Source organism: Onychomys torridus, chromosome X, assembly GCF_903995425.1.
Source record: "Onychomys torridus chromosome X, mOncTor1.1, whole genome shotgun sequence".
NCBI lineage: Eukaryota > Metazoa > Chordata > Mammalia > Rodentia > Cricetidae > Onychomys > Onychomys torridus.
The window spans coordinates 119,922,074-119,948,756 of record NC_050466.1 but is presented as its reverse complement, the minus strand read 5'-3'; the positions used below and the strand labels follow the sequence as shown (position 1 = coordinate 119,948,756).

The 26,683-nt window shown below is 36.4% G+C and overlaps 1 protein-coding gene across 1 annotated transcript in view; it reads right to left on the bottom strand.

The window, feature by feature from the left end:
• Il1rapl2 (interleukin 1 receptor accessory protein like 2) overlaps positions 1-26,683 on the bottom strand; it is a 1,242,609-nt gene that overhangs the window by 1,138,266 nt on the left and 77,660 nt on the right. Inside the window, exon 2 of the mRNA XM_036175525.1 lies at positions 26,148-26,248. Within this exon, the coding sequence (XP_036031418.1) occupies positions 26,148-26,229 (82 nt within the window). The 5' untranslated portion in view covers positions 26,230-26,248. The remainder of the gene's footprint in view (positions 1-26,147; positions 26,249-26,683) is intronic.

The following is a 26,683-nucleotide window of genomic DNA, read 5'->3' as shown; positions in this document are numbered from 1 at the left end:
TTAAACAATACTTATCCACAAATCCAGACCTACAGAAAGCACTAGAAGGAAAATTCCAACCTAAGGAAGTCAGATGCACCCTTGAAAACACAGGCAATAGATAACACCACAACAGTAAACCCCAAAGAAGAGAAGTGCATACACACTACCACCCAAAATAAAATTAATAATAAACCTCTGTATGTATTTATTTGGGAGCTGAGTGGTACCCCCCAAAAGAATAAGAGTCCTCAACATTCTACTCCTCCTCTTCCTTCTTATCCTTCTCCTCCTCCTCCTTCTTCTCCTTCTTCTTTGTCTTCTTCATCTTCTTCATCTTTGTCTTTTCTCTAGAAACAGGTTCTTGTTAGGTAGCTGAGGCTGGTCTTGAATTTGAGATCCTCCTGTCTCGGTATCTGTGGTGATATTTTATTTGTATGTTAGTTAATAAATAAAGTTTGCCTGGAGATCAGAGGATACAGCCAGCCATAAACAGAAGTTAGGTGGTGGTAGCACATGCCCTTAATCCAATCACATGGCAGTCAGAGTCTCTGTGTGTTCAAGGACACAGCCAAGCATGGTGACGCACGCCTTTAATCCCAGTACCAAGCATAGTGACCTGGAGGTCTGTACAGATAGGCAGTGATGAGGAAGTGAGGTGGCTGGGCTAAGAGCCAATGAGAAGGCAGAACAGCAAGGCAATAAAGGTGCAGGTTAGACAGGAAGAAGCAGGTTCTCTTGGTGAGCTAAGGGTAGTTGGCAGCTATCACTATTTCTCTGATCTCTACAGCTTTCACCTCTGTATTTAGCTCTGTGTTTCTTATTTATTAAGACTGTTTAAAAATTCATCTACAGGTATCCCAAATGCTGAGAATTACAGGTATGTACCCAAACACTCATCTATTCACAAAATCTTAATGTATAAGGACATCAGAGCTATTTTGTCCCCAATGTAGGAATCCCACTGAAAGTATATCACAGCAGTGATGATCCAGAGAATAGTTTCGCTTTCTGAACAAAATGTCCACTGAGGCAGCTGCTTTAGTTTAGGAAAGCTTTTGATTGTAAGGAAAAAAATCTGTTCTTTTATACATTTCTGCTAATGGATCATATCTCTGCCTCCTGCAATCAGCCTAAGCCATTTTAATCTGAATTTGTAGTTGAAGGACAAGGTTTAAATGATTCCACAAATGCTCTAAAATTGTTTGTAGAAGCATGTGTGAATATATGTACATATCTGTAAATTTAATGAAAGTTTCAAAGATACTCTGTGATCCTTCTTTCTGGTAATATTCATTAGCATGTGTCTTATATAATTAATATACTGTGCACAGAAGGAACCTTGATTTAGATTATTGCTTTGTTGTTGCAGATTTGCTGTTTTTACTCATTTCTTTAAACATGTGTCCAATGAGTCTTTGCATTTTTTTCATTTTCAAAAGACCAACAATAGCCTTCTGTTTAGCTCCTGATCATGTTTGTGCTTCCAAACAGCTTATCTTCACAATTTACAATAAAATGAAGCTGATCTCTGCTCAATCTGCTCAATTATTTTTAATTATTTCTCTTATTTTTGGAGATTCTAATTATATCATTTACTGATTCCCTTTCCTCCCTCCAAACCCTCACATATAACCCACCTATCTCTTTTTAAAATTTATGACATCCTTTTTCATTACATGTTGTTACACACATATATGTATGTGTATATACATATATATTACTAAATACATAAATACAATTTTGATAGCATTCATTTTATTGGCATATAAACATTTCCTTCAGTCATATTTAATTTGCTTTTAAATGTCATAATTTGTGCAAATTTCTACACTTGTGATCATTTCATTAATATGTACAAGTAGCAAAGCTTAGACCTTCGATCTAATGTGCATTTCCCTCTATTTTTATTTATGAAACTTTTTCATACAATGTAATTTTAACATATTCCTTCTTTCTCCAGCTCCTCCCAGTTCCTCTATACTCACCCAACTTCCTGTTCTCTCCATTTCTAAAAAAAGACAACTCACAAACCTAAAATCAATACAAACAAAAACCAATAACACAAACAAAAAATACCAAAGCAAATCAAAAAGCACACAAAAATTCTGGAATGTGGTTGACATAGCCAATGTCACTCCATTGGAAAAAATTGATTTTTTCTAACATAGAAGTTATCAATTGGGCAAGGATAGGACTTTGTGACCACCTCTACTTCTTACTGCAGGAACTTTGTTTTGAACTTGAGCAGTTTTTATGCATGCTGACATATTCTCAGTGAATTCATATGTGTATTATTAGTCCTGTTGTGTCTAGCAGTCTATTTCTTGGATCATCTAACACCCTTGAATCTTACACTCTTTTGCCTCCTTTTCTACATAGATTCCCTGAGCCTTGAGGGGAGGGGTTTGTTGATGGCATCCCATTTAGAATGAAGTGTTCCAAAGTTTCTTGCTCTCTATGCATTGTCCAGTTGTGGGTCTGTGTTAGTTGTCGTATACTGCAGGGGCAATGTTCTCTGATGAGGGCTGAGTGATGCACTGGAATGATTCTACTTCCTTTTTAAGTTTCACTTAGTTTCTTGTCTGTGCTGTGTTGAAGAATCTTAACTGAGAATCCTTGCCCATTATTTTATTTTATAACTAATCTAATTTATCTATATAATATCTCAAACTTAGAATCTAATTTAAGCACAAATGCTGGGTTGCTTCTAACTCAAGAAAATTATTAACTTTTAGTAATACTGAGAGGGTCCTTATCTTTTTCTTTGTGAATATCTTGAAATTAAGAAAATATATATCCTTAAACAGACCATTCAGATGCATCTAATTCAATTTTACAAATTTCTATGTTATCATGCACTTTATGAAACCTTTAAAATTGATCTCTTTCTCTTTTGAATGATCAGAGACTCTTTCCTCATACATAACACTCTCTTAATAAATTTAATATTTTTAATTATATATTATCATATCAAATAAAGGATTTAATTTATAACATCAAAATTGAAAAAAATAATTTAAAATTTTAATTGCATAGTTTAGTTTGGCATTTTATTATAATGAAGTTCATAGCACATTAGTAATTTATTGGAAGAACATACCAAGTACAGATTTCTCAGAAAGTCACTAGGTAAACACATTGTGGTTCAGCGATGACCTTGGATTTAGGTGTGGGAAAATAAAAATCTCAACCTCATTGCAATATATGATGAAAGGAAATGAAAATAAACTCTGGGACAATAGGGTACAAAATCTGTATTTATGGTGCCTTGGAATAGGGAAATCTAATGATGACTTGAAAGAGATGAAACATTTTTGATTATGAAGAGTTGTCTTCTGATTTCAGTTAGCAATGATGATTTAAGATTAAGGGTGACATTTGCTTTTAAGAGAATCATGTCTTACATTGGTTAGAGATTCTTTTACCCACGGCAAAAATCTTTAACCATATATCTCTTGAGTTTACTTCAATTTCTAAGTTTCTACCCATGGGCAAAAAATTCTGTATCTCTGATATGCCAAGACTGGCATGGGCTTTTTTGCTGATTTGCCTTTCATCTTGGAATTTTCAATTTCATTTTTAATTATGTATAGGACATATGTCCCTCTTGGGGAAGAACGCAGATGGAAGGAAAAAGCTCTTTTGGTGAGTGGCCAGAATGACCACCATTAAATATCTAACTGAGCATTGTCCCTTTCAACTTTGTCACCAGAGAGGCTGTGTAGTTATTTCAATTTTGTTTTCGCTTCTCAAAATGTTTTTTTGCATCTATTGTGTATGAATTGCCTTCAGATCTCATGATGTGATCTAAATACTTCATTTTCTACTTAAACTTTGAGTATGATATGCTTCTTGAAAAGAGCCAACAACAATAAATAACCAACATAGGTCTACATTTCTACCTTATTTCATATGCAAATCAGTGTGGAAATATACTTTGGTAAAAATCATGTTATAACTCTAAAGCAATGGATTTTTCCTTTGGCTTGTAATCAAACTGAACATAAAGACATGATAATGAGAATTTAAAGTGTGTTTATGTATATGGGTGTAATAAAACAATGGTGGATAGGTGCTTAATGTAGATGATTAAAAGAAGATATTCAAAATATTCTCACTGTTAAAGCATATGTATAGATCCAGTTAATAAAATGGAATCATATGATTATGGAATCTCTGATCTCAATGTCCCTTAGAGATCATTTTGTTAAAAGTTTGTTTTTCTACTTCAATCATTCCTTTTTCCATGGATAGTTTTTATTATGTCAGTGATATCTGTTTCTTATATTTCTAGTTTCCTTATTAAGAAATTTTCTATTCATTTTACATAACAACCTTCTCCTTTCCTGTTTTTTTTATAGCATTCTTCTCATTTTTTGTTTGTCTGTTCCTTCACTTCATTTTTGATTTCTTCTATATAAGGCGCTAGCCTCTTCATGATGTTACTTATAAGGTGGTTTTCTTCTGCTTCTTCCATTCTGTGATGTTCAGGTCTAGCTGTTGGAGAAGGGCTAGGTTCTGGTGATGCTGTATTGCTCTTTATTTTGTTGTATGTACTTCTGCTTTGACGTCTGCCCATCTCCTCTTGGATTCGTTCTTGGTCTTATCAGTGCACTTGTTCCAGACAGAGCTGACAGATTTAGGGAACCTCTCTCTGGTCCAGATGGAAGCTCTGGGCCAGATGGGAGCTCTGGTCCAGATGAGAGTGCTAGCCGGATGGGAGCTGGGGGCTGGACTCTGAGTCTCAGGAAGTCCCTGGGGTCTCCTTATCTTGTCCAGATGGGAGCTCCTCTTGTCCAGATGAGAGTTCTGGGGCAGGATGGAAGCTCTGGTCCAGATGGGAGTTCTGGGGCAGATGGTAGCTGGGGGCTCTGGTCCAGATGGGAGTTCTAGGGCAGCATGGAAGCTGGGGGCTGGTTTCTATGTCTCTGGAAGTGGCTGGGGTCTCTCTGGTCCAGATGGGATTTCTGGGACAGATGGGAGCTGGGGACTGGTCTCTGGTTCTCAGGAAGTGGCTGGGGTTTGGGGCAGATGGTTGTGAGGGCAGAGTGTGGAGCTTGCAGGGTCTGCCTGCAGTCTTGGAAAGGGGAGCCTTCTGCAGGGCCCTCCAAATGGCCGGAAACTGGGGCCAAGTTGGGCAGGTCTTCCTGGGATGGGTGGTGCCCAGGGGTGGGACCTAGAGGTGGGGGCATCTCTGACTATAACCCCAGGCACTCACCTCTGGTCCAGATGGGAGTTCCAGGGCAGGATATAAGCTGGGGGCTGGTTTCTAAATCTCAGGAAGTGGCTGGGGCCTCCGGCAAATGGGTGTGGGGGCAGGGCATGGATGTTGTAGGGTCCACTGGAGGGTCTTGGAGATGAGGAACCTTCCCGGTGGGCCAGAACCTGGGGCCAAGTTGGGCAGGACTTCCCCAGAGTGGCTGGTGCCCAGGGCTGGGACCTAGGTGAAGGCCTCTCTGGGTGTGACCCCAGGCACTCACCTCTGGTCCAGATGGGAGTTCCAGGGTGGATGGGAGCTGGGGACTGGCCTCTGAGTCTCAGGAAGTCTATTATTAATTTTAAATGCCTGTTTGGCTTGTTGCTAGCCAGCTTTTCTTAAATTGTCCCATTTATCGTTTGCCTCTGGGCTTTGATCTTTCTCTTACTTCTGCAATCTTACTTTCCTCTTACTCTATGGCTGGCTGTGTAGCTGGATGGCTTGCCCTTGAAGTCCTCCTCTCCTCCTTTTCTCATTCTTTCTTCCTTTTCTCTCTTTTTCTCCTTGTATTTAGTCTCTCTGTCTGCCAGCCCCACCTATTCTTTCTCCTGTCTTGCTATTGGCCAGTCAGCTCTTTATTACAAGTGTTTTAGATAGGTAAAGCAACATAGCTTCACAGAGTTAAACAAATGCAACATAAAAAAAATGCAATGCACCATTGAATCATTTAAAAAAATCCACAGCATAAACAAATGTAACACATCTTAAAATAATATTCCACAACAGAAGAAGAAGCTGATTCTGTGAATATTAATAATAGTAAGTTTCACCCCTTTACCTATAACAGTTTCTGGTGCTTTAAATATATACTTGCTTTCAATTGTCTTGACTTATTTCATTTTCTTTGACAAGGTAAAGGTTGAACTTCCTGAATGTCAGGTTTATGTAAATTAATCTGTAACCTACGGGTTTGTAGAAAAATCAACATGTTAATTTTATGCAAAGTAATGCAAAAGATCATTCTTGGTTTCTTGCCTTCCCAAGTGGACATTCAAAGTAGCATAAATATTTAAGAATGTGAAAATGGCTAACAAAGCCTTCACTGTGAGCACCAAAAAGGGCACCACAAAGTGTACAGGGGAGGATCGAAGAAGTCTGATGATACAAGTCTCTTTGAGTAACACCAGTGAGAGGTCAGAGTATGACAAAGCTGATCTAAATGTTCAGGGAATTAAGTACAGAGGAATAGTTCCCAAAACCACGTTAGGAAAGAGGAAAGCAAAATTATTCAGGGCACAGAGCTGATCATCCTCATCTTTATATTTATAGGCAAGCAGCTAACCTTAACACCCTGGGCTTCAAAACATGGGGGTCTGAACTCACACTTTTTTAGAGGAAGTAGAAAGGCCCTATTCAGATGAGAAAATAATAGCAAACAAAATGACATTCTGGCAACAAATTGTCACAGCCGCTAATAATATTTTTATATAGCATCCTGGTCATGACATTCACTAGAAATATTGTTTTCTGTTATTTTTCTAAGTAGCAGGACAAGTAGGTAAACGACATTTTAGTGCCATTCACCATCTCTACTCCAGAATACAAAGAAACAATTAGGAAAAGAGGCAAAGGTACATGATTGAACAAGAGAATTTAAATAAATATATGTTGACAGCCCCTTTGATATTGGCAGATACTGGAGTTCAGTTAGCACCTCCACAAGGCTTCCAGGTTCTTGTGCATAGAACAAGGAAAAGGACAGCAGCAGAAGCAGAGGCAAAAAGCAGGTGTGTGTGTGTGTGTGTGTGTGTGTGTGTGTGTGTGTGTGTATACGTGTGTGTACATGTGTGTGTTTGCTGATGAAGATGGACTTTCAGAGCTACTACTGTTAAATCCTCCTTGTCAAAATACAAAATCCTATGTACTCAGCCATATCTCAGTCATAATTCCAAATTGCCAGTGGGGTACTTATGAAATGCAGGTTGCTCAATAACTTTCTACCACAAACACTCTGCTCTTCAAGTCAGCTAGAGTTCAACAATTTATAAGCTTTTACTCTATCATCTAATATGTACTTATTGATCAACTATGATATAGAAGGCAGTCTACTACAAACAGAAAATTCAAAGCAACAATTTCTGACTTCCAAAAGTTCATAGATATAGTACAAAGGACAGATGTACAAATAACTAAATCCCCATATGACCAACTCTAGCACAGAAGCACAAACAAAATGTGACAGGAACACAGTGGAAGAAAGACAATTAATTCTGGCTGGAAGAGCAGAATGTGTGGGGGGAATCCAAGGAAAGCTACCCTGAGAAAACAATGGTTGAAATAGGTCTTTAAATATGAGCAGTTTTATGAAGACAAAGAGGAAGTAGGAAGGGATTTATGCATGAAGCAAAGCAGAAGATGAAATATCCAGAGTCCAGAAGTGAAGATTTCTTTTTCAAAATGATAAATAACTCAGGATGATTTGTATGTGGTCTATGAGAGGTATACAGAGCAAGATTGATAGCACCTGGGGCTAATGTGGATTATGTATACAAGTCTTCAACTTAAAACGCTGCAACTTACAAGTTTTCAATTCAAGAATATTCATTTGGCAAAATGCATACTTCAAATTTTGAGGGTTGATCTTTTTCCACACCACTGACATGGAGTATGACACTCTCTTGTAACACTGGGTAATGTCAGTTGCAGTTCATGGTCAGCAACACTATCAGAACACTGAAAAAAATATAATATTCCATAGTATACTATATTGCTCAAGTATGCTGCTTTGAAATGCACTATAAACTTATATTTTTCATATGTGATGTGTTGTCAGGATGAAACTGTATAATAGCTTGAAGAATATATATTTATATACATATATATATGAACATGTTTGCATCCATATACACATATGACATAAATATTTCATATTTTATATTTATATGAAAATAGTGTATAACCTAGTATATTGTGGGACATGAATTAGGGAATAAACCAAGAAGGATCTGACATGCCAAAGATCGTGAGCCACAAGACACTTGAATTTTATACAATATGTGGTGGTGAACCAAAGGGTGTCTGTAAGAAACATCTTACAGCAAGTAGTTGATCCATAAACATTTATTAGATGACTAGATAAATTTTTACAAATTGCATAATATCTATAGTTAAAAACTTTCCATTCATGGAAGATGAGTGGTAGCAGAGGAGTAGCTGAAAGCCAGAGGCTTTGGTTGCAGCCATGTGCAATGTTCACAAGGGCAATGAAGCAGAATGGAGATTTGAACCGTGCTTCAGCATTTAAATTTGTAGAACCTGGTAGTTCTGTGACATGAATGGTTAGGAAGGAGTAAATCCAACAGCCTATGTCCCAACCTATCACCCTGGACTGTTTAAAGATTAACCTAGCTGTGGCCTATTAAAGAACAAGAAGTTTCTGAGTAAAGATCAAGGCAATTGTGAATGCTTTGGGTTCTATTCAAACCTTGGTGAGAATTGGATTCCAGTAAGGAAGCAAACATTTTAAAAGCAGAGTGGCTGGAGTGGAGGATTGCCAAAAGCAAAATCTGCCAACCTTATGGCCTTTCTATGCCTTTGGACTTTGAATTGCTAACTGTGAAGAACTGCTCAAAAAGTAACTTGAGATGTGCTTTGCACTCTCTCCTTGAGGAAAATAGAATGATCCCATGAATCCCTAAGCCCAGGAGCATTCAGAAACTAGCACATCATAGAGGGTCTGATTCTTAGGATGTGTGTGTAAAGATTAGGCCAATCACACCCTGGTGACAAGAAAAACAGTTCTTCCTTCTAATTTCAGGCTCTAGAGACAGCCAAGCAGGGATGGGGGGGGAAAAAAAAAACAAATGCTACTTCACTTCTATAGAAGGAATGTGTCACACTGCCACCTGCTGGTAATTCAAAGACCAGAAATAAATTTCCTTTTGAGAATCATTTGTTCCACTTAGATAGCTGAACATTGAGGAAAACAGAAAAGTAAGCTTCAATTTATGGTGGACAGAAATGACTTACTCAGTAACCTCTTGTATTCAAAATTATAATTTCTGAATTGAAAATGAAGCTGTGATTGGCTCTTCCTCTTACAGCTAATGGAAAGTATTCAAACAAAACCTCTAGCCAGGACATGAATGTCACAGCAAACTTGTCTCCTACTCTCCCAACTAACTGATACACCACAGCCTACATTTCCTTTTTAGATTCTCGATATATTTCCTATACTTTAAAAACAGGAGATATATTTGAAACACCATCTGTCTAGCTGCTTGTTTCTGTGCAAATATGTTTCCTAACTATTTGGGACTTATACACTATCTGGGCTGCTTAGTGCTCAGAAATAGCAATCACTTTACACACCCGCACACTTGCTGCTATTGTTCTCTTCTGGGAATACTGTCTCCCATCACTATTCTCAGCACAGACTTTCACATTTGATGTCAAATGGCATTTCTCACAAGAAGCCTTCCCTGATAACTATGACCCCAAGACAGAAAGAAAATATTCGCAATCAGAAATATATCTGTGCCTTCCCCACGATGGGAACTATTTTACACCTTTTATAAGACATAGCCACATTTGACAGACAAGAACCTCAACTTAGGAGTCAGACAGTGATTTGAGATCTGGTTTTGTCCCTGAATAGCTGGAGACCTCAGATGAACTTGCCCTCTCTGCCCTTCAAATATCTCAACTAGAATATAAGTGCTGTGATGTGTACACAAAAGTAAAGCATGGCAGAGTATTTAATAGCAAGATGCTGCAGTCAGATAAACCTGGGTTGAAATATGGCTCTACTACTTATTAGTTTGAGAGAAGTGGTCAAATTAATTGCTCAATGATCTCAAAGATATAGAGCTTCTGTCCTTACATCTATAAAAGTCAACAAGTATAGCACCTACCTAGATTAGTGATGTCTTTCTTATGAGGACTCATGTGTTACAGCAAAGTGCCTGAAATGCAGTAACATATGATTCATGTTATTTACCTCCCTTCTTCTGTGACTCACTGAGTTCTCTGACAGCAAAAAGTATACCTTAGTCCATTTTTACAAGGTACCTAGAAAACACATGTGACTCTCTGCTTGTATGTTCAATGCACTAATAATTGTCATGTGTCTATGACATTCCTTAGCAGAATTTGGTTTTGTACAACTACTGCCTTATTTCCCCACAAGACAACAATGCCAAGTACATGGCATTTATGTCAAGGGATTAATGAGAAATCTCTGAAAAACCATGGTTCTTGTCTGTAGCCATTTAGGGAGAACTCACTTATGATACAGCTCTCCTAAGTCACACAAGCAGAGGGAAGTAGTGCTGACTCTTCTTTGCCCAGGGGAAGGTCATTGAATGTCAAAGCATTTCTATCAGAGGAGGAAAGTCTGTGCAATCCTCATGAAACATTCTGCTTCTCTATGATGGTTTTAAAAAACTACATGAAAGAAAAATAGGGTATTAATTAGAATATGGAAAAACTGTAAACTACGTGTGCAGTATCTCTTTGATGGACTGAGTGCACCCTTAATATTTTAAGAAGTCTCTGGGTATCAGCTTTCCACAGGGGAAAAACTGCAGTAAGCACTAAGGGTGTGCTTTGCAGAGCACGTATTTCGTTTAGTGCAAATTGCACCTGGAGAAGTCAGTAGAGTCACAAGGGATGCAGTTTCCCCTGTCATGCCTACATGAGTTGGATTATGATGAAAAGTCACTCTAGCAGAAATAACAAAAATTCAAAACTCCTCTCCAGCAAATACAATAGCCTTTCATTCTAAAGTAAGAATAGAAAGTAGCTGCCCACAACAGTTCTTAGTTACTCTTGTAGATGGGAATGAATCCCAAATCAAAATTAAGAAGAGATATATTTTGTCTTAATTGTTCTTTAATTCTTCAATGTTGTGGATAGAAATAAATCAAAGGTTATACCAAGTTTTCTAACTTGGATGTGCAGACAATGACACAGAACTGGGTAGAATTCTCACATGGAATCATTTGCGAACTTTTCAGTTTTTTAAGCTCATGAATGATTTCCATTAGTCTAATTATCTACACATTTTTAATTTGAAAAAGCAGTGTCATATAGGACTTCAATATTTCATTTCAATCATATTAAATATTATTGATATTACATATTAATCAAAATAATGAACTTAGTTATTAACTCACATTCGCTGTTCTATTTTGTTGTTGTTGCAGAACTGAAGGAAATGGACAAATTTTTATTACATGGTTTTCATTTCTACTGAGTCATACAGATTATCATATTCTCTCTCTCTCTCTCTCTCTCTCTCTCTCTCTCTCTCTCTCTCTCTCCCTCCCTCCCTCCCTCCCTCCCTCTTTGTCCATCACACATACACACATATACATCCAAACACATAGACATGTACACAGATATTCATACACACTGAATCCAGGGAGCATATTCATCATAGGCAACTTGAGAGTTTAATAAACAAGAGGACATTTTTATTGCATTAGATAAAATTCCTTGACTATATACAGCTATTAAATGTGTAGTGAGAGAACTCAAATATAGTTAGTGGAAATATAGTTAGTATACTTACATTAGTTGGCAATTTGTTGGGGACATTAGAAGTTCAAATGAAAACTGGATACAACATTTCCAATTCATCTCTTCCATAGCACCAGGATCTAAGCAATAGGGAAACTCTGGCAGGATCTCTTTTTTTTTTTTTTCAATTTTATTTATTTACTTTTTTTAAAAAATAGAGATCGTGTTTCTCTGGGTAACCCTCATTGTACTGGAACTCAGTTTGTAGACCAGGCTTGCCTGGAACTCAGAAGATCTGCCTACCTCTGCCTCTTGAGTGCTGGGATTAAAGGCATGCATCACCACCACCTGGCTTGCAGAATCATTTTTAAGTTGTAAAACCTAAAACAAAAGTCTAGACTCCATAAATACAGCACATATTTAATCTTAATATCAGCAACAAAATAGTGCGCAGCATTTATGAATATAAGGAAGATACATATAATCCAGAATTAACAGTTATGTGAAGGGACATATTAACTAGGAGAATTTTTTTTAGTATGGTTGCCAATTGAAAAGTATATTTAATCATTACTACACACACACACACACACACACACACACACACACACACACTCCATCTGAAAGAATTTATGTTACACTTAAAGATCAGTTAGTTTGGAGAATGAAAATAAGGAGACTACCACACATGATGTTTATTTCTGAATTTGAGTTAGCTCAATTTCCAGATCCATTAACTTTCATGCAAATTTCAAATTTCATTTTCTTCTATAACTACATAAAACCCTATTGTGTGTATTTGCCACATTTTCATTTTTTGTTCATCTACTATGGACATCCATTCCCTTGCTAGTAAGAATAAAGCAGCAACAATAAACAAGGATGCCTAAATGTCTCTGTGGTAGAATATGAGCCTTTGATTATGGCCGGTATAATGTAAGTAGGCCATAGGATAGTTCTATTTTAAATTGTTTTGCGAAACTTCCATACTGATTGTCATAGTGTCTGCACACTTTGTATTCCCACCAGCAGAGGATACAGGTTGCTCTTTACCCATAACTTTGCCAGTATTTGTTGTCTTTTGCTTGATAGACAGGCCAAATAGATAAGATAGACTCTCAAAGCAGCTTTAATTTACATGTCCTTGACAGTTAAGATGTTGAGCATTTTTGAAAGCACTTATTAACCATTTGTTTCTTCTTTGTGTTTATTTTTGTAGTTCTTTACATGTTTTAGATAGTAACTACCTGTCTGAAGCATAGTAGGTAAAGATTTTTTTCTCTCATTTTGTGAGATGTCTGCTTGCGTTGCTGATACACTCCTTTTCTGTGTAGAAGCTTTCTGGTTTTGTGCAATTCCATATGTCATTTGGACTATTTCCTGTGGTATTGGAATCATGTTCAGAAAGCCATTGCCTATTCCTGTATCTTAAAGCATCTCCCCTGTTTTTCTCCAGCAGTTTCCGCACTTCAAATTTTAAATTAAGGTCTTTGATGTATTTTGAGATAATTTTTATGCAAGGTGAGAGATGTAGATCTAATTTTAGTATTCTGCAGGTGAATATGCAATTTTACCAGCACTGTTCGTTATATAGGCCTTTGTTTTTTATAGTATAGTTTTTTATCATCTTTGTGAAACAGTCAGTCTATTTTTTAAAGAAATTTTTATTCATTTTACATACCAATCACAGATCTGCCTCTTCCCTCCTCCCATCCTTCCATCCTTCCTCTGCCCACCCACCCCTATTCCTTCCTATAAGAAAGTAAGGCCTCCCATGGGGAGTCAGCAGAGCCTGGGCCATTCCATAGAGGCAGGTCAAAGCTCTCCCTGCTGCTTCAAGGCTGTGCAAGATTCAGTCTATTTTTATGCTGCTACCATGTTGTCTTGTTTCATTAGAACTTTGAGGATCATCACTGTATTATTTATTTGAGATTTATTTGCTTTTTAAATAATAGCAGAACTTATAGCTACAAACTTTCCTATTCCCACTGTCTTGACTATATGACAAAAGAACAGATAGGTTGTCCTAACCTTTTCTTCTCTGAATCCTTCAATGACCTGGTATTAATGCAAAAGTGTTCTATTCAATCTTTAAATATCCACATGGTTTCTAAGGTTTCTTTTGCTGTTGATTTTATAATTTTATTCCATATCTTCTTTCTGATGGTGAGCAAATAAGTGATCAGACAGCAATGGCATATCAAAGGGTGACAGGAAAACTCATTCAGGAGATGAAGAGTTAGCAAACAAACTACACAAAGGACAATATTAGAATAGTCAAACAACATAATAAGAATTGCAAACATGGTTGAGTTGAATACCAAAGCAGAAAAATATTTGAAAGACAATCAGTTTTCAACTTTAATGAGAAATGTCAAGCAAAAGATTCAAAAGTCTTACCTAGCCCTGTCATGATAAACAGAGATTGTAGGGACACCAATATTCTGAAAGCCAAAGACAACTTGTCAAAAGCAGTCAGGGAAGAATACATGCCACACAGAGATGGGGAAAATAAGACTGACCACCAGTTTCTCGTCAGAAATAATGCAATGCCATCACAAAGTAGTGAAGCTGTCAATCCAGCTCTCTATATCTTGGGCAAGGAACTCCAAAAATTTAAGATAATATAAAATATTTTCATATTAAATAAGGTAAAAGTTTCCAGCATATCTGTGCTATGAAAAATAGTAAAGACTATCACATAATCTGAGATAAATGGCACAAAAATATTTCAAATGATCAGGAATAAAACAGAGCCCAAGTAATAGTAAATACATGAAAAAGATAAAACTGTATTTTCAAAATAATGAAAGTATAAGACCTTTGCATAATAAATGTAGATGATATGAAGATGTAAACATCAATACAAATAAATTCCCAAACATAATTTATAATAACCTGTGGTCAGGTTATTATACAGGTGAACTGAAAAGAACCAAGTATAAAAATATGGATTATGACATCGGATACAACAAGTATAGTCATGCAGGGATAAATAGAAGTAAGTATCATATATATATATATAGTGGTTCAGGAGTGAAACATGTACTGGCAGATTATTGATCCTGAAAGGACACTGAAATGTTAAGGATGCACATGGTCAGCACTATAGCAGAATTGAGCCCTTAAGAAAATATTTGAGACTTTGTGGTCAAATGGACAACCAGGAAACAACAATGATGGGAAAAAATGAGAAGAGACAAATGGAAAATATATAACAATAGAACAGACTTAATCTCAAACCTATCAATATTATATTCATGGTAAATGAACTATATTCTTTACCTAATGAGAAAAAATTCATGCTACATAAAAAACAACATTCAGTAATATGCAGTCAACACAAACACACTTCACATTTAAAACTACAAAAGCCAAGAAAAGAGAATGGAAAATGACATATCATGGAAAGAGCATGCTTACATCATCTAGCAGATATATTCACATAGACAAAGTAATTTTAAGTAAAAAAGGTAACTGTACACACCAAACAAATTTGAATTTATGTAACTAACAAGAGCTTCAAATTTTATGAGGCTATACTGGCAAGTGTAGTGGGAGAATAAGACAACTACACAATTGTAATTAGATATTAATATAAAATTATCTCACTAACTTATTCAATGAGTATCACAAGACTACTAAGGGTGTAGAAGATATCAAAAATATCATCAGTCACCTTGACATTATTGATAAGTACTGAATAACATGTAGTAAAAATTAATTTTTCATATGCGATGTTCACCTATAGGGTCTGTCATAGAGTTACTGTTTCTATGATGATGAACACTATGACCTAAATCAACTAGGGGAGGAAAGGATATATTGGGCTGGTTTGTTTGTTTGTTTGTTTGTTTGTTTGTTTTTTATTATAGTTCATCACTGAAGGAAGTCAGGACAGGAACTCAAATAGGACAGGTTCCCAGAAGCAGAAGCTGATGCAGAGGCCATGGAGGGGTGCTGCTTACTGGCTTGCTTTCCCTGGCTTGCTCAGCCTGCTTTCTTATGGAACCCAGGACCACCAGCCCAGGGATGGCACCACCCACAAATGGCTGCACCACCCACAAATGTCTGAGCCCTCCCGTATCCATCACTAATTAAGAAAATGCCTCACAGCTGGATCTTAGAGAAACGTTTTCTCAATTGAGGTTCCCTCATCTCAGATGACTTTAGCTTTTGTCAAGCTGACAAAATTGTCAAGCACTGGGTTGTAAGCGAAAACAGAAAGTAAAATCCAATGAACATCAAATGGTTGAAATAGTTATGTTATATTTTCTCCAACATATACACAATGTAATTAAATTTGAAATTATAAAAACTAACATATTAATAAAATACTATGTGTTTCAAAAACTAAAAGAATTTCCAAAGTTTTCACCATAAGGAATAATAGATGCTTTAGGAGACAAATGTGTTTAAGTTGATGTAAACATTACATGGACTAGGAAAGTATCAAATATCATGTAGCACTCTAGGAATCAGCACAATTTTAGCTGGACCCTGTTGACACGGGCCTATTACTTCATGTACTCAGGAAGAAGAAGAAAAAGAACACCAATTCAAAGCATGTCTGGGCTACAAGAAGAATGTATATTTGAACTGAATTTATTCTTCACCATATTTTGTTTTGAGGTTTTTATTTTTTGGTTTTGGTTTTTGGTTTTTGGTGTGTGTGTGTGTGTGTGTGTGTGTGTGTGTGTGTGTATGCACGTGTGTGTTTGTACTAGAATCTTGGTGGGTTTTGTCTTAGTTTTCTTTTTTTAAGAGAGAAAAAGAATATGAAGTTGGGGTGGCCTTTTGGAAGAATCAGGGAGGGGAAAGTGTATGAGCAAAATACACTATATGAAAAAAAAACCTTTAAAGAATAAGTTCAGAGGAACTTGGGCAATTATTATGACCCTGCTTCAAACTGAGCTCAGAGATTATAGCTTAATGGTAGAGTACTTATGTAGCATTCTTTTTTTTTTTTTCGAGACAGGGTTTCCCTGTGTGGCTTTGCTTTGCACCTTTCCTAGAACTCACTTAGTAGCCCAGGCTGGCCTTGAACTCACAGAGACCCGCCTGGCTCTGCCTCCCAAGTGCTGGGATTAAAGGTGTGAGCCACCACCACCTGGTGCATTCTTGAAGCTCAGTTCAATCTCCAGTGTTGTGTCCCTTCAGAGACACAAGACAAACACACACACACACACACACACACACACACACACACACTCACACACACACACAAACACACACAAATATTGATCCCATTACAGACCAAAGTATACAGGTACCACCAAAGTCTAACTTGGTGAACCAGTGAGTTTCATTGGGATTACTTACAGGAATATGGTAGAGGGGTCACTATAGGAACAGACAACCAAAAGACAGCTGCATCACCAAGGCTTACCCCAGTATGGGTGCCAGCACACTAAAGCTAGGAATTTAGAGCACACTGCATAGCCTGCAGGCAGCTCAACAGGTTGGAGAACATCCTTTCCAGGTCACCTAGTTCTTCTAAATCTCTTCCAGGCAACGTGGTTGGTTTCTGCTTCTAGGCTAGCTGCCTGGCCTCAGACTTCTTGTAACTTGATTCATCTGATAGTAACTCTTAGCAGTCTATACTGTTGATACAGTCTTTAGAAAGAATAGGCCTAGTGAATCTGGTAAATTTCAGGGACTTTCTGAAGCTATTTTCAGGTGTTTACTTTCCGTCATACCCAGCTTCCCTATAAGATGGACTGTTTCAAAATATCCAGTACCAAAAAAGAAGCTACAATTTTTACTGTTAACATGCAATTTAAAATTAATTTAATTTTAACTATAAAATATTTAAACACCTGGAAATTAAGTAACATAATTTTCTATAATTCTAGGTTAAAGAAGAAATCTCAGTAGGAATAAGGCATATTTTGAATTACTAAAAATGAAAACAAAACCATTAAAAAATTTTGCTATGCTGCTAAAGTAATTATACTTAAAGAGAAATGTCTTTATTGGTAATTTGAAAGGGTTAAAATTCAGGATATAAATTTTACCTTAAGAAATAAGAAACAAACAAACTACATACAAGAAAATACAAAACAAGAATGGAGCAACATCAAACAAGTAACAAAGATCAATAAATTTGATAAATCTCTAAACAAATCAGAAGACTCAAAAATGTATTAATATCAGAAATTAAAGTGATTTCCAGATCTTATGGAAAATAAAAAAATAAATGATTATGTACAATTGCCTGCCAATGAATTTAAAAGTTAGTTGAAATAGATATATCCCTTCAAAAGACACAAAGTACCAAATCTGACTTAAAAAGGAAGAGAACTACATAGTCCTGTATCTAATTTAAAAAAAACCAATGCATCAAGTTGTTGATGTCCAAGAAACAGAATTCAAAGTCCAAACAGTTGCTGGAGTCAATATTATTTATCATCTGAAGATGAAAAATGCCATATAAGAATGCAGGACTTGGGGTTGGGGATTTAGCTCAGTGGTAGAGCGCTTGCCTAGCAAGTGCAAGGTCCTGGATTTGGTCCTCAGCTCTGGAAAAAAAAATGCAGGACTCTTCTGAAGTCGTTTTATGAAGCCAGTGTCATCCTTATACAACCTAATGAGGACAATGCTACTAAAAAAATAACTGGACATTGTGGTGGTATTTTATTTGTGCTGAAATGTGGTGATATTTTCTTGTGCTTTAATAAATAAAGTTTGTCTGGAGATCAGAGGAAATAGCAAGCCATTTTAAGTAAACAAAGAAGTCAGGCAGCAGTAGCACACACCCTTAATCCTATCACTTAGCAAGCAGGATCTCTGAATGTTCAAGGCCACACTGGAAACAGAGCCAAGGACGGCAATACTCACCTTTAATCCTAGTACCAACCATAGAGGTCTGGAGGTCTGTACAGAAAGAAAGTGACAGAGCTTTATAGGAAGAGGAAGTGAGGTAGCTGGACAGAGAGCAAATCAGATGGCAGAAGAGCAGGGCATATGTGTGTGAATAGACAGGAAGGAAGGAAGGAAGGAAGGAAGGAAGGAAGGAAGGAAGGAGGGAGGGAGGGAGGGAGGGAGGGAGGGAGGGAGGGAGGGAGGGAGGGAAGGAAGGAAGGAAGGAAGGAAGTCACATTTGGGAGCTGCAGAATTGGTGAGGTAAGGTTGGCTGGTGGCTTTCCCTACTTCCCTGATCTCTCTAAGGCTTTCATCCGTATATTTGGCTCCATATTTTTTATTTAATAAGACTGTTTAGAAATTCATCTCCAAGACACCATATTCATGAATAAAGCACGAGACTACTCAGCAAAACTAAGCAAGCAGCAGCAAAATATTTTGTGGCAAATATCAGATGAATGATATATCATGATGAAAGATGTTTGGGAGGCCTGTACTATTTATTTCTTTAAAGCAGATTGAGTTGATATTTTAAATGTTCACTGCAATTTATTCTATTAACTCAACAAATGAGAAAATATTTCATCTTAACAGTCATGGAAACAGAATTTTTTCTCAACTTATAATTTTTAAAAACCCTTTCATCAAACATCTAGTGAATATGGGTGAAGAATGTATGTCCATTTTAATTTTTGTATAGGTTTGTAATGTTTCCAAATAAAACCTTGATTAAATATATATAAAAAAAACCACTAATTGCACTTGTCCTCCTGGAGTCAAACTTCCATGTCAAATTCTTGTTTCCTGCATGAGCATCATTTCAGATTTCTCTTACCCATCTAGCTATTCTGTACAGTCAACTCTATCAACTATTACAAATGCCATCATTTACCATTACTTCCATGAAAAATACAATCTGTACCACTCTCTGACCAGGATCACCTGTCATTTAACTTGCTGTACCCAACCATTTGGGAAAGTTTATGTTGATTATTAATTTGATGAGACTGAACCTCACCATTGAACCAATCCTCTGATCATGTTTGTGTGTCATTTTCTAGACTGAGTTAAATAAATAGAAATAATAAATGCAGGCATGAGCACAATTCTATGGGTTAGTTAGTTAGTTAGTTAGTTCCTAGATTAAACATAAAGGAGAAAGCCAGCTGTGTGTCAGCATTCTCTCTCTCCTTCCTGACAGCAAATGCAATGTGAATAGCTACCTCAAGCTCCTGATGCCATAACTTCCCCACTATGATAGATTATGTCTCCAAACTGAATCAAAATAAACCCTTCATTAAGGTGGTTTTCTCAAGTATTTTGTCCCAACAATTTGAAACTGAATACAATACTTCTCCTAGGCATATACACCACACACATCATTATGTCTTTTTCCATGATGTCTTTTCCTCCTGCCTCCTTCAAGTCCATTCTAGTTCTACTTGGGTGTAGAGACTTGCTCTCAAGTTCCTAATCATCTGTAGAATGTCAACTGTTGATTTTAGCCTTTTTTGACTCTCCTATCTTTAGAATCCTGCATTATGCAAGTTTAACATTGAATCAGATTATCTTGTATTTTTATCCAGGAGTTTCATATGTGACATATTTCAATAAGAGTACTTACTTCCAATTAACAGGATCTGTTAGTTTGTTTTTATGCATTTTATTTTTCAGTTAATATGGTTGTTTTGTCTGCATGTATGTTTATGTACTATGTGCATACTAAAGCCCAAGGCCAAAAGAGGACACTAGATTCCCCAGGATATGAGTAATTACCGATAGCTGTGAGCGACCCTGTGGGTACTGAGAATTGAACTCAGGTTCTATGAGCCATCTCTCTAGGTCTAAGATATGCTATTATTGATTTACAATTAAAGCGTCTTTATAGGGGAAAAAACTCCATTTGTCCATAAATGTGGAAATACATCAGAAATTCTATTTCAATTTTAATCAACATAAGCACACATTTTAAACACCATTATTTTCTGCATTATAACTTACTATTATTTATAGTTACATTTTAGTGTATGGATATGTTCTAAATATCAATATCATCTTGATAACTATATATTATGCCATTAGATTACTATAATTTTATTAATAATACATTCATCTCCATAAGAGTAAATATTTTGACTGAGTGAGCTTTTATTCCTTTTCCTTCCTCTGACACACTAGGGCTGGTAGAATGCTGCATGCTCAGTAAGAAATTTTAATTTTAATATACTATGCCTGTGGCCATATAAAACCCAATTAATAAGAACTCTAAAATTATTTCTCTTTCATCTTGTCCAGTAAGCACTTCATTGAGTGTGATCCAGGCCACAAGTTCTGACTAATATGGCTAATCTTCTGTCTACTCTCAACTTTCTCTAAACTTTGTGTATCACTCCAAACTTTGTCCTGCACTATTTCCAGTGACCTAGCCAATCATTTCCACACAACATTTCTTGTCCTCAAAGATCTAATTTCTAGAAGAGAACTCACTTGAATTAAAGAAACAAAAGTACTCAAGTACCAAGTATTAAAAGTCCCTTTAAATTAAAGCACAGATGGTTGGGTGGATTTTTTCCATTACAATAAGTTTATTAAATGAAAATTGAATAGCATATTGTTGATATTCTACCTAGTCATCTAATATTCTACAGTTAAGTGACATGGCATAAATATTCTTAAACTGGCTTAACTTCTGGCCTGCATGTTTGAAACAAAACATCTTTTTTCAAAGAAATCAAAGAAAGGATATTTGATGTTATTCAGAATTACATAATCATATGATTCACAAGAGAGGTTACTTTGTTTACTGCTGTGGGATGTCTTTCTATATGCTGTGTGTGGTGATATATTGTGTACCCTATTAAACGGTGCCTGAAGATGAGAGAACAGAACAAGGCACTAGATTAAACATAGAGGCCAGGCATTGGTGACACACACCTTTAATCCTAGCACTCAGGAGACATAGATCTGTCTGGATCTCTGAGTTCAAAGCTACTCTGGACTAAATGAGATTGACTCAGTCTAGGAGAGAAACAGAGCCAGACAATGGTGCTGCACACCTTTAATCTTAGTACTTGGAGTCACATACCTTTAATCCCAGCACTAGAAAGGTTGAGACAGGAAATGACATTGCTGGGCAGAGAAAGGTATATAAGGCATAAGGAGACAGGAACTAAAGATGTTTCGGCAGAGGCATCCCTTTAGGCTAGAGGCCTTTCAACTAGAAAGCCTTTTTAGGCTGAGGATTTTTAGAGGTAAGACGTGGCAATGGCTTGTTTCTTTGTCTCTCTGATCTTTCAGCATTTATACCAATATCTAGCTCCAGGTTTTTTAATTAAAAAGACCTATTATAATTTGAACAACAGCTATGAATATGTGTGTGGCTCCCATTGAATAATAAATAAAGCTGCATTGGCCTATGGCAGGGCAGGACAAGGTCAGGTGGTACGTTTAAACTGAAGACGAGATGAAGAAGGGTAGAGTCAGGAGAGACACAAACCCACTGCTGAAGGAGCAACGAGATGTCAGCAGACCACTAATACCATGGCTATATGGCAACATATAGATTTATAGAAATGGGTTAATTTAAGATGAAAGAGCTAGCGAGCAAGAAGCTTGAGCCATAGGTCATACAGTCTTTAATTAATATTAAGCCTCTGAGTGGTTATTTTATAAGTGGCTGTAGGACAGAGGGTGAAAGAGATTCATCCAGACTGCTGGGCAAGGCAGGACCAGAGAAATTTCCTTCTACAGTTTACATTTGGAAGGGATTTGAGAAACTCTCTGGCTTATGTTAGTTCATTTAACCTCTGTTTCTGCCTTTATTGTTTGCTTTTACTTACCTAATTGGGAATCTTAAAGGTTGCACATTTCTAGTGAAAACAAACAGCTATCCAGTCATCAACAGCCAGAAATTTTCATAAATCTCACATATAGTAATTACTTTATTACATAGAGTTAAATGATTCTATACATGTCCATTCAAAAATGTATCTCTAAGTACCCGGTGTGTGCTAGTAGGTCTTCATATCCTCCTCACTGCTAGAAACTATTAAGCATTTTGGTAGCTTTACAATTTTATTCCCAATTGCAGATCACAGAAAAGTCGATTACTATGGTCATCCTATGGATGAACAGACTGCATGATGACCCAGTTTGGGTACAAACTTAAACACACAGTCCTGTAACACTGATGTTTTATCCTCTGATCTGGACATCCATGCTAGAAGAAATGAATAGCAACAACTGCACACCACAGCTTGCAATTTTGTACAGCAGCAACAAAAACAGCAACAAGGGCAGCAATCTAAGACAATGTAAGAGGAAAGCCTCATATCCCAAATGATAACAACCACGTGTACTCTGAAAGTGTCACCTATCAAGCTCTAAAGACCAGCAAATAAGATTTTGAGTGACCTATTTTTGAGGAAGAATAATTTCCCCAATGAACACTAGTAAAACTTAGTTTTAGGTTCATGTGTCTTCAACTGGAAAAGGAAATAGGCATTTTTTGCCATTCACTTTTGTCAAGATACTTGCCAATGTATTGCCATAAAGCTTTAAGTAAAGCAAACTGATTTTAATAGAATATACATTCCAAATGACCTTATCAATATTCTAGATTTAGAAAACAATGTAGATTGACATCACAAATATAGTGTGGAGAAGGTAACAAACATATATTTGGTAAACCAGCTCCAGTCCTGCTTCTTTCTGTGCAAGTTGGGCATGCGCACTATGACATAGAAACACAGTCTGAGCTGTTGGGTTTTTTTTTTCCTAAAATCATCCAAAACAATGAAATTTGCTCCTTTATGTTCTGGGAGTAGACTTTTATTTTTACAACTAGTACACTCATAGAGTGCTTGCCAAATGTGCATGAGGCCTTGGATTCAATCCCCAGCACTGCAAAACAAAACATTAAAAAAAAGAACTTTCAACTGTTAAGTCATGTCTCCCCATTTGGCAAGGACTGAAGTAGGAAGTTTTATCCTTGGTCTTCTGTCTGGTGCATAAAAGATACCTGTGGCACAAGAACTGTAAGGCTGTCAGTGAGAGGGATCCATGTCTAGAATGAACTACACAGAAATCATTAGAGCTTCACATCAGGAGCTAAACAGTCATAAATGCCAGAATAGAGGACATAACCATTCTACTGTTTGCAACTACAGAGAAGGCAAATGAGAAGAAAATAGAAGCTGGGTTTCCTTGGCAACTCTACAAAGAGAAATGTATGCTTGAACCTGGATCACTTTAATTAACAAAAGCAAAGGACATCATAAACTACATGAAGCAAAGCTGAGTGCTAAATATTTATGAAGCATTCTTCAAAGATAAAGCAACTCAAATTTGGCTATTAAAATTAGAGTGGAAAATATATACTTCCTACATATAATAATAATAATAATAATAATAATAATAATAACAATAACAACAGATGTGTACTAATGCAATGGAAGATTTTTATGGGCAAAGCTGAACAGAAGGGAAGAGTGAGAGGTGCTCCCCCATTTTTATCACCTGTGGACCACTTAGCATTTCTTATCCATTTTATACCAAATTTTACTATATTATAAAATTAAACAATAAATATGTAAACAAAAACTATACAGACAAGCACAAGCCAACATTCACCTATCAGACTCTTCTGTCTGCTCTCTATGCACCATAAACTGAAGCAGGAAGATGGAAGAGGAATTACCACACTGCACAATCAAAACAATCCCTCTGCCCAGACCTACAGGAAGTTTTTCTCTGGTACCATCATTGTTACTGTGCCAAAGAAAGCAGCAACATGATAGGGGAACAAGAGATTGAAAGCACTAAAAAACCCAAGTGTTTCACCTTAAGTAAATAACTTCCTGTATAATGTTTCCTTAATAAAGACAATTGCACTTGACCTCACTGAGTAAAGAAAACTAAGATTCCCAGGAAACCACAAATAACCTCACACTGAACAAGTGAAAACAAAGAAGCAAAACATTAAGAAGTTGATCTGTGAATGTCACCTGTATATAAGCCAAATAGTCTGTCTATTCATGAATAAAGAAACCAAAACGTTAACACCTTATTTTGTCTGTTTTTGCTTTTATTGTGTGTTTTATTTGAATTAAGCTATCACAATGTAGATGGCTTTTAAAACATTTAACTCATTTTCCCTCTTTCAGGCTGTGCTATGCCTGAAAGATGTGTGACATTATGACATAAATGACTGAGGAAAATAGGATCTGGTCCAACAGATTACATTTGCTAGTAAGTAATCTCTCCAAGTGTTTTATTTCAGCAACAATCAATCTGAACCAAGATTGAAAGTAAAAATGTGACTTGAAAAGTGGAGGAAGGAAAGGCAGCCACAAATGATGTGCCAAGTTAGACAGATGATAGATAAAACCTTACACAAAATACAGCATAAAAGAGATCCGAATTATTCTAATGTGATTTAAAAACACTAAGTCTATAAGAAGAAGACACACCAATGTGGTACCCTATCATTACCATTCCAGAATTATTCAGACTTCAGCATTGTTCTTTTATTTTATGCATCTATCCAATATTTTGAAAACTTATTAATATGCTATTAACAGAAGACTACTATTAATTCTTTTAATCATCAAGTAAACTTTAACCTCAGAAAATAAAAACTAAACCTTGAGCCCACCTCAGGAAATACTGTTTTGAAAAGTTAGCGTGCACTTCTTTGCTGTGATTTTAGACAGTGATAGTAAAGTGCATGAATTCAATGGAAAGAATGGAATTAGAAGTCAGTGAGAAATTCTGACTTAGTCTTTTGTTTTGATATAATAATGCATTGTTCAATGCCTTAGCAGAATGATTATATTCAGAAAATCAACTGTTAAACTCTCCTTCATGCTTTGTAATTATAACTAGGATGTGTAATCAAAACCAAAAGACACATCTTCATGTGTTATTAAACAATGATTATGTTTTGATTGAAATATCTACTGAAGACAGCTAATCTCTTAGTATAATCATGATTGGCTGCCAGGCAGCCATGTTCTAGGAATAGGTGTTTCTACTCAAGAAAATTTCTCTTCAGGAAATTAACTACTATAATTTGAAACTGAATGTTTTAAATGTCTTCCTATTAGGGATTCTGTACAGATATAGAGAGCTAAAGCTCACTGATATTTTTCCAAAGCATTGCTTTAAAGTATATTGCTATACATTCAATTAGGAGGCAAAGGATACATATCTTTTTAAAGATTTCTTCTCTTCTGATTTATAAATGTTTGATCCCAGTTGGTTACTCCACAACAAATGTAACCAACTCTAAATAGCCTTTTCATATTTTGTTGTCCGCTGAGAGAACACTGGTCATTGACTTTTAACAGAATTCCACTGGTTTCCCAACATTTTCTCAGTGGTAGGCAACAAACTTCATTTTTATTTTGACTGCTTTCCAGGAGAGCTAGAATGCAAGCATTTCGATATAAAGACATTCCTAGCTAAAGACGTAGGTGTCCTATGAATGTTCTCTCTCTCACACACACAGACACACACACACAAGTAAAATAAAAAAAAACACACATTTTGACCTTGTAGCAGGTAGTTGACAGCAACTTACCAGAATTTCTTTTTGATACCATCTTAAAATTTGTACTGACTGCAGAACAGACCACCAGGGCCAGAAGAAGTGGCAGCTTCATTGTTCACGATCTTTGGCAGCTGTAACACAAAACAAAAGAAAATGAAGTTTGAACCACATACACACACGTTTACCTCAAAGACACCACATCTATAAATTGATGTCCTAATCCAAATTCCAAAATCTTCTGGAATACCAATCAACTGGTAAAATGTATAAAAGGATTCTAAAAATCTAAAAATCCTTAATATGAAAAAATATTGCTTCCAAGCATTTCAGATAAAAGATACCCAAATTTCTAGTCTATTTTTCAAAGACCCAGTGCAAAAGTGATAATCTACTCGCATTAGGCTTTATTTTAATGGAAATGGAAGAACATTTGAAAGCACAGAGTTAAATCATGTGACAGTTCCCAGTGTAAAACTTCTCAACTAGATGCAAAGTGAAAACTGAATTCTGTCCTTTTGGCTTTCAAGGACATGAAAATAGGCTCCTTGATTATTTCTTTGGTCTTA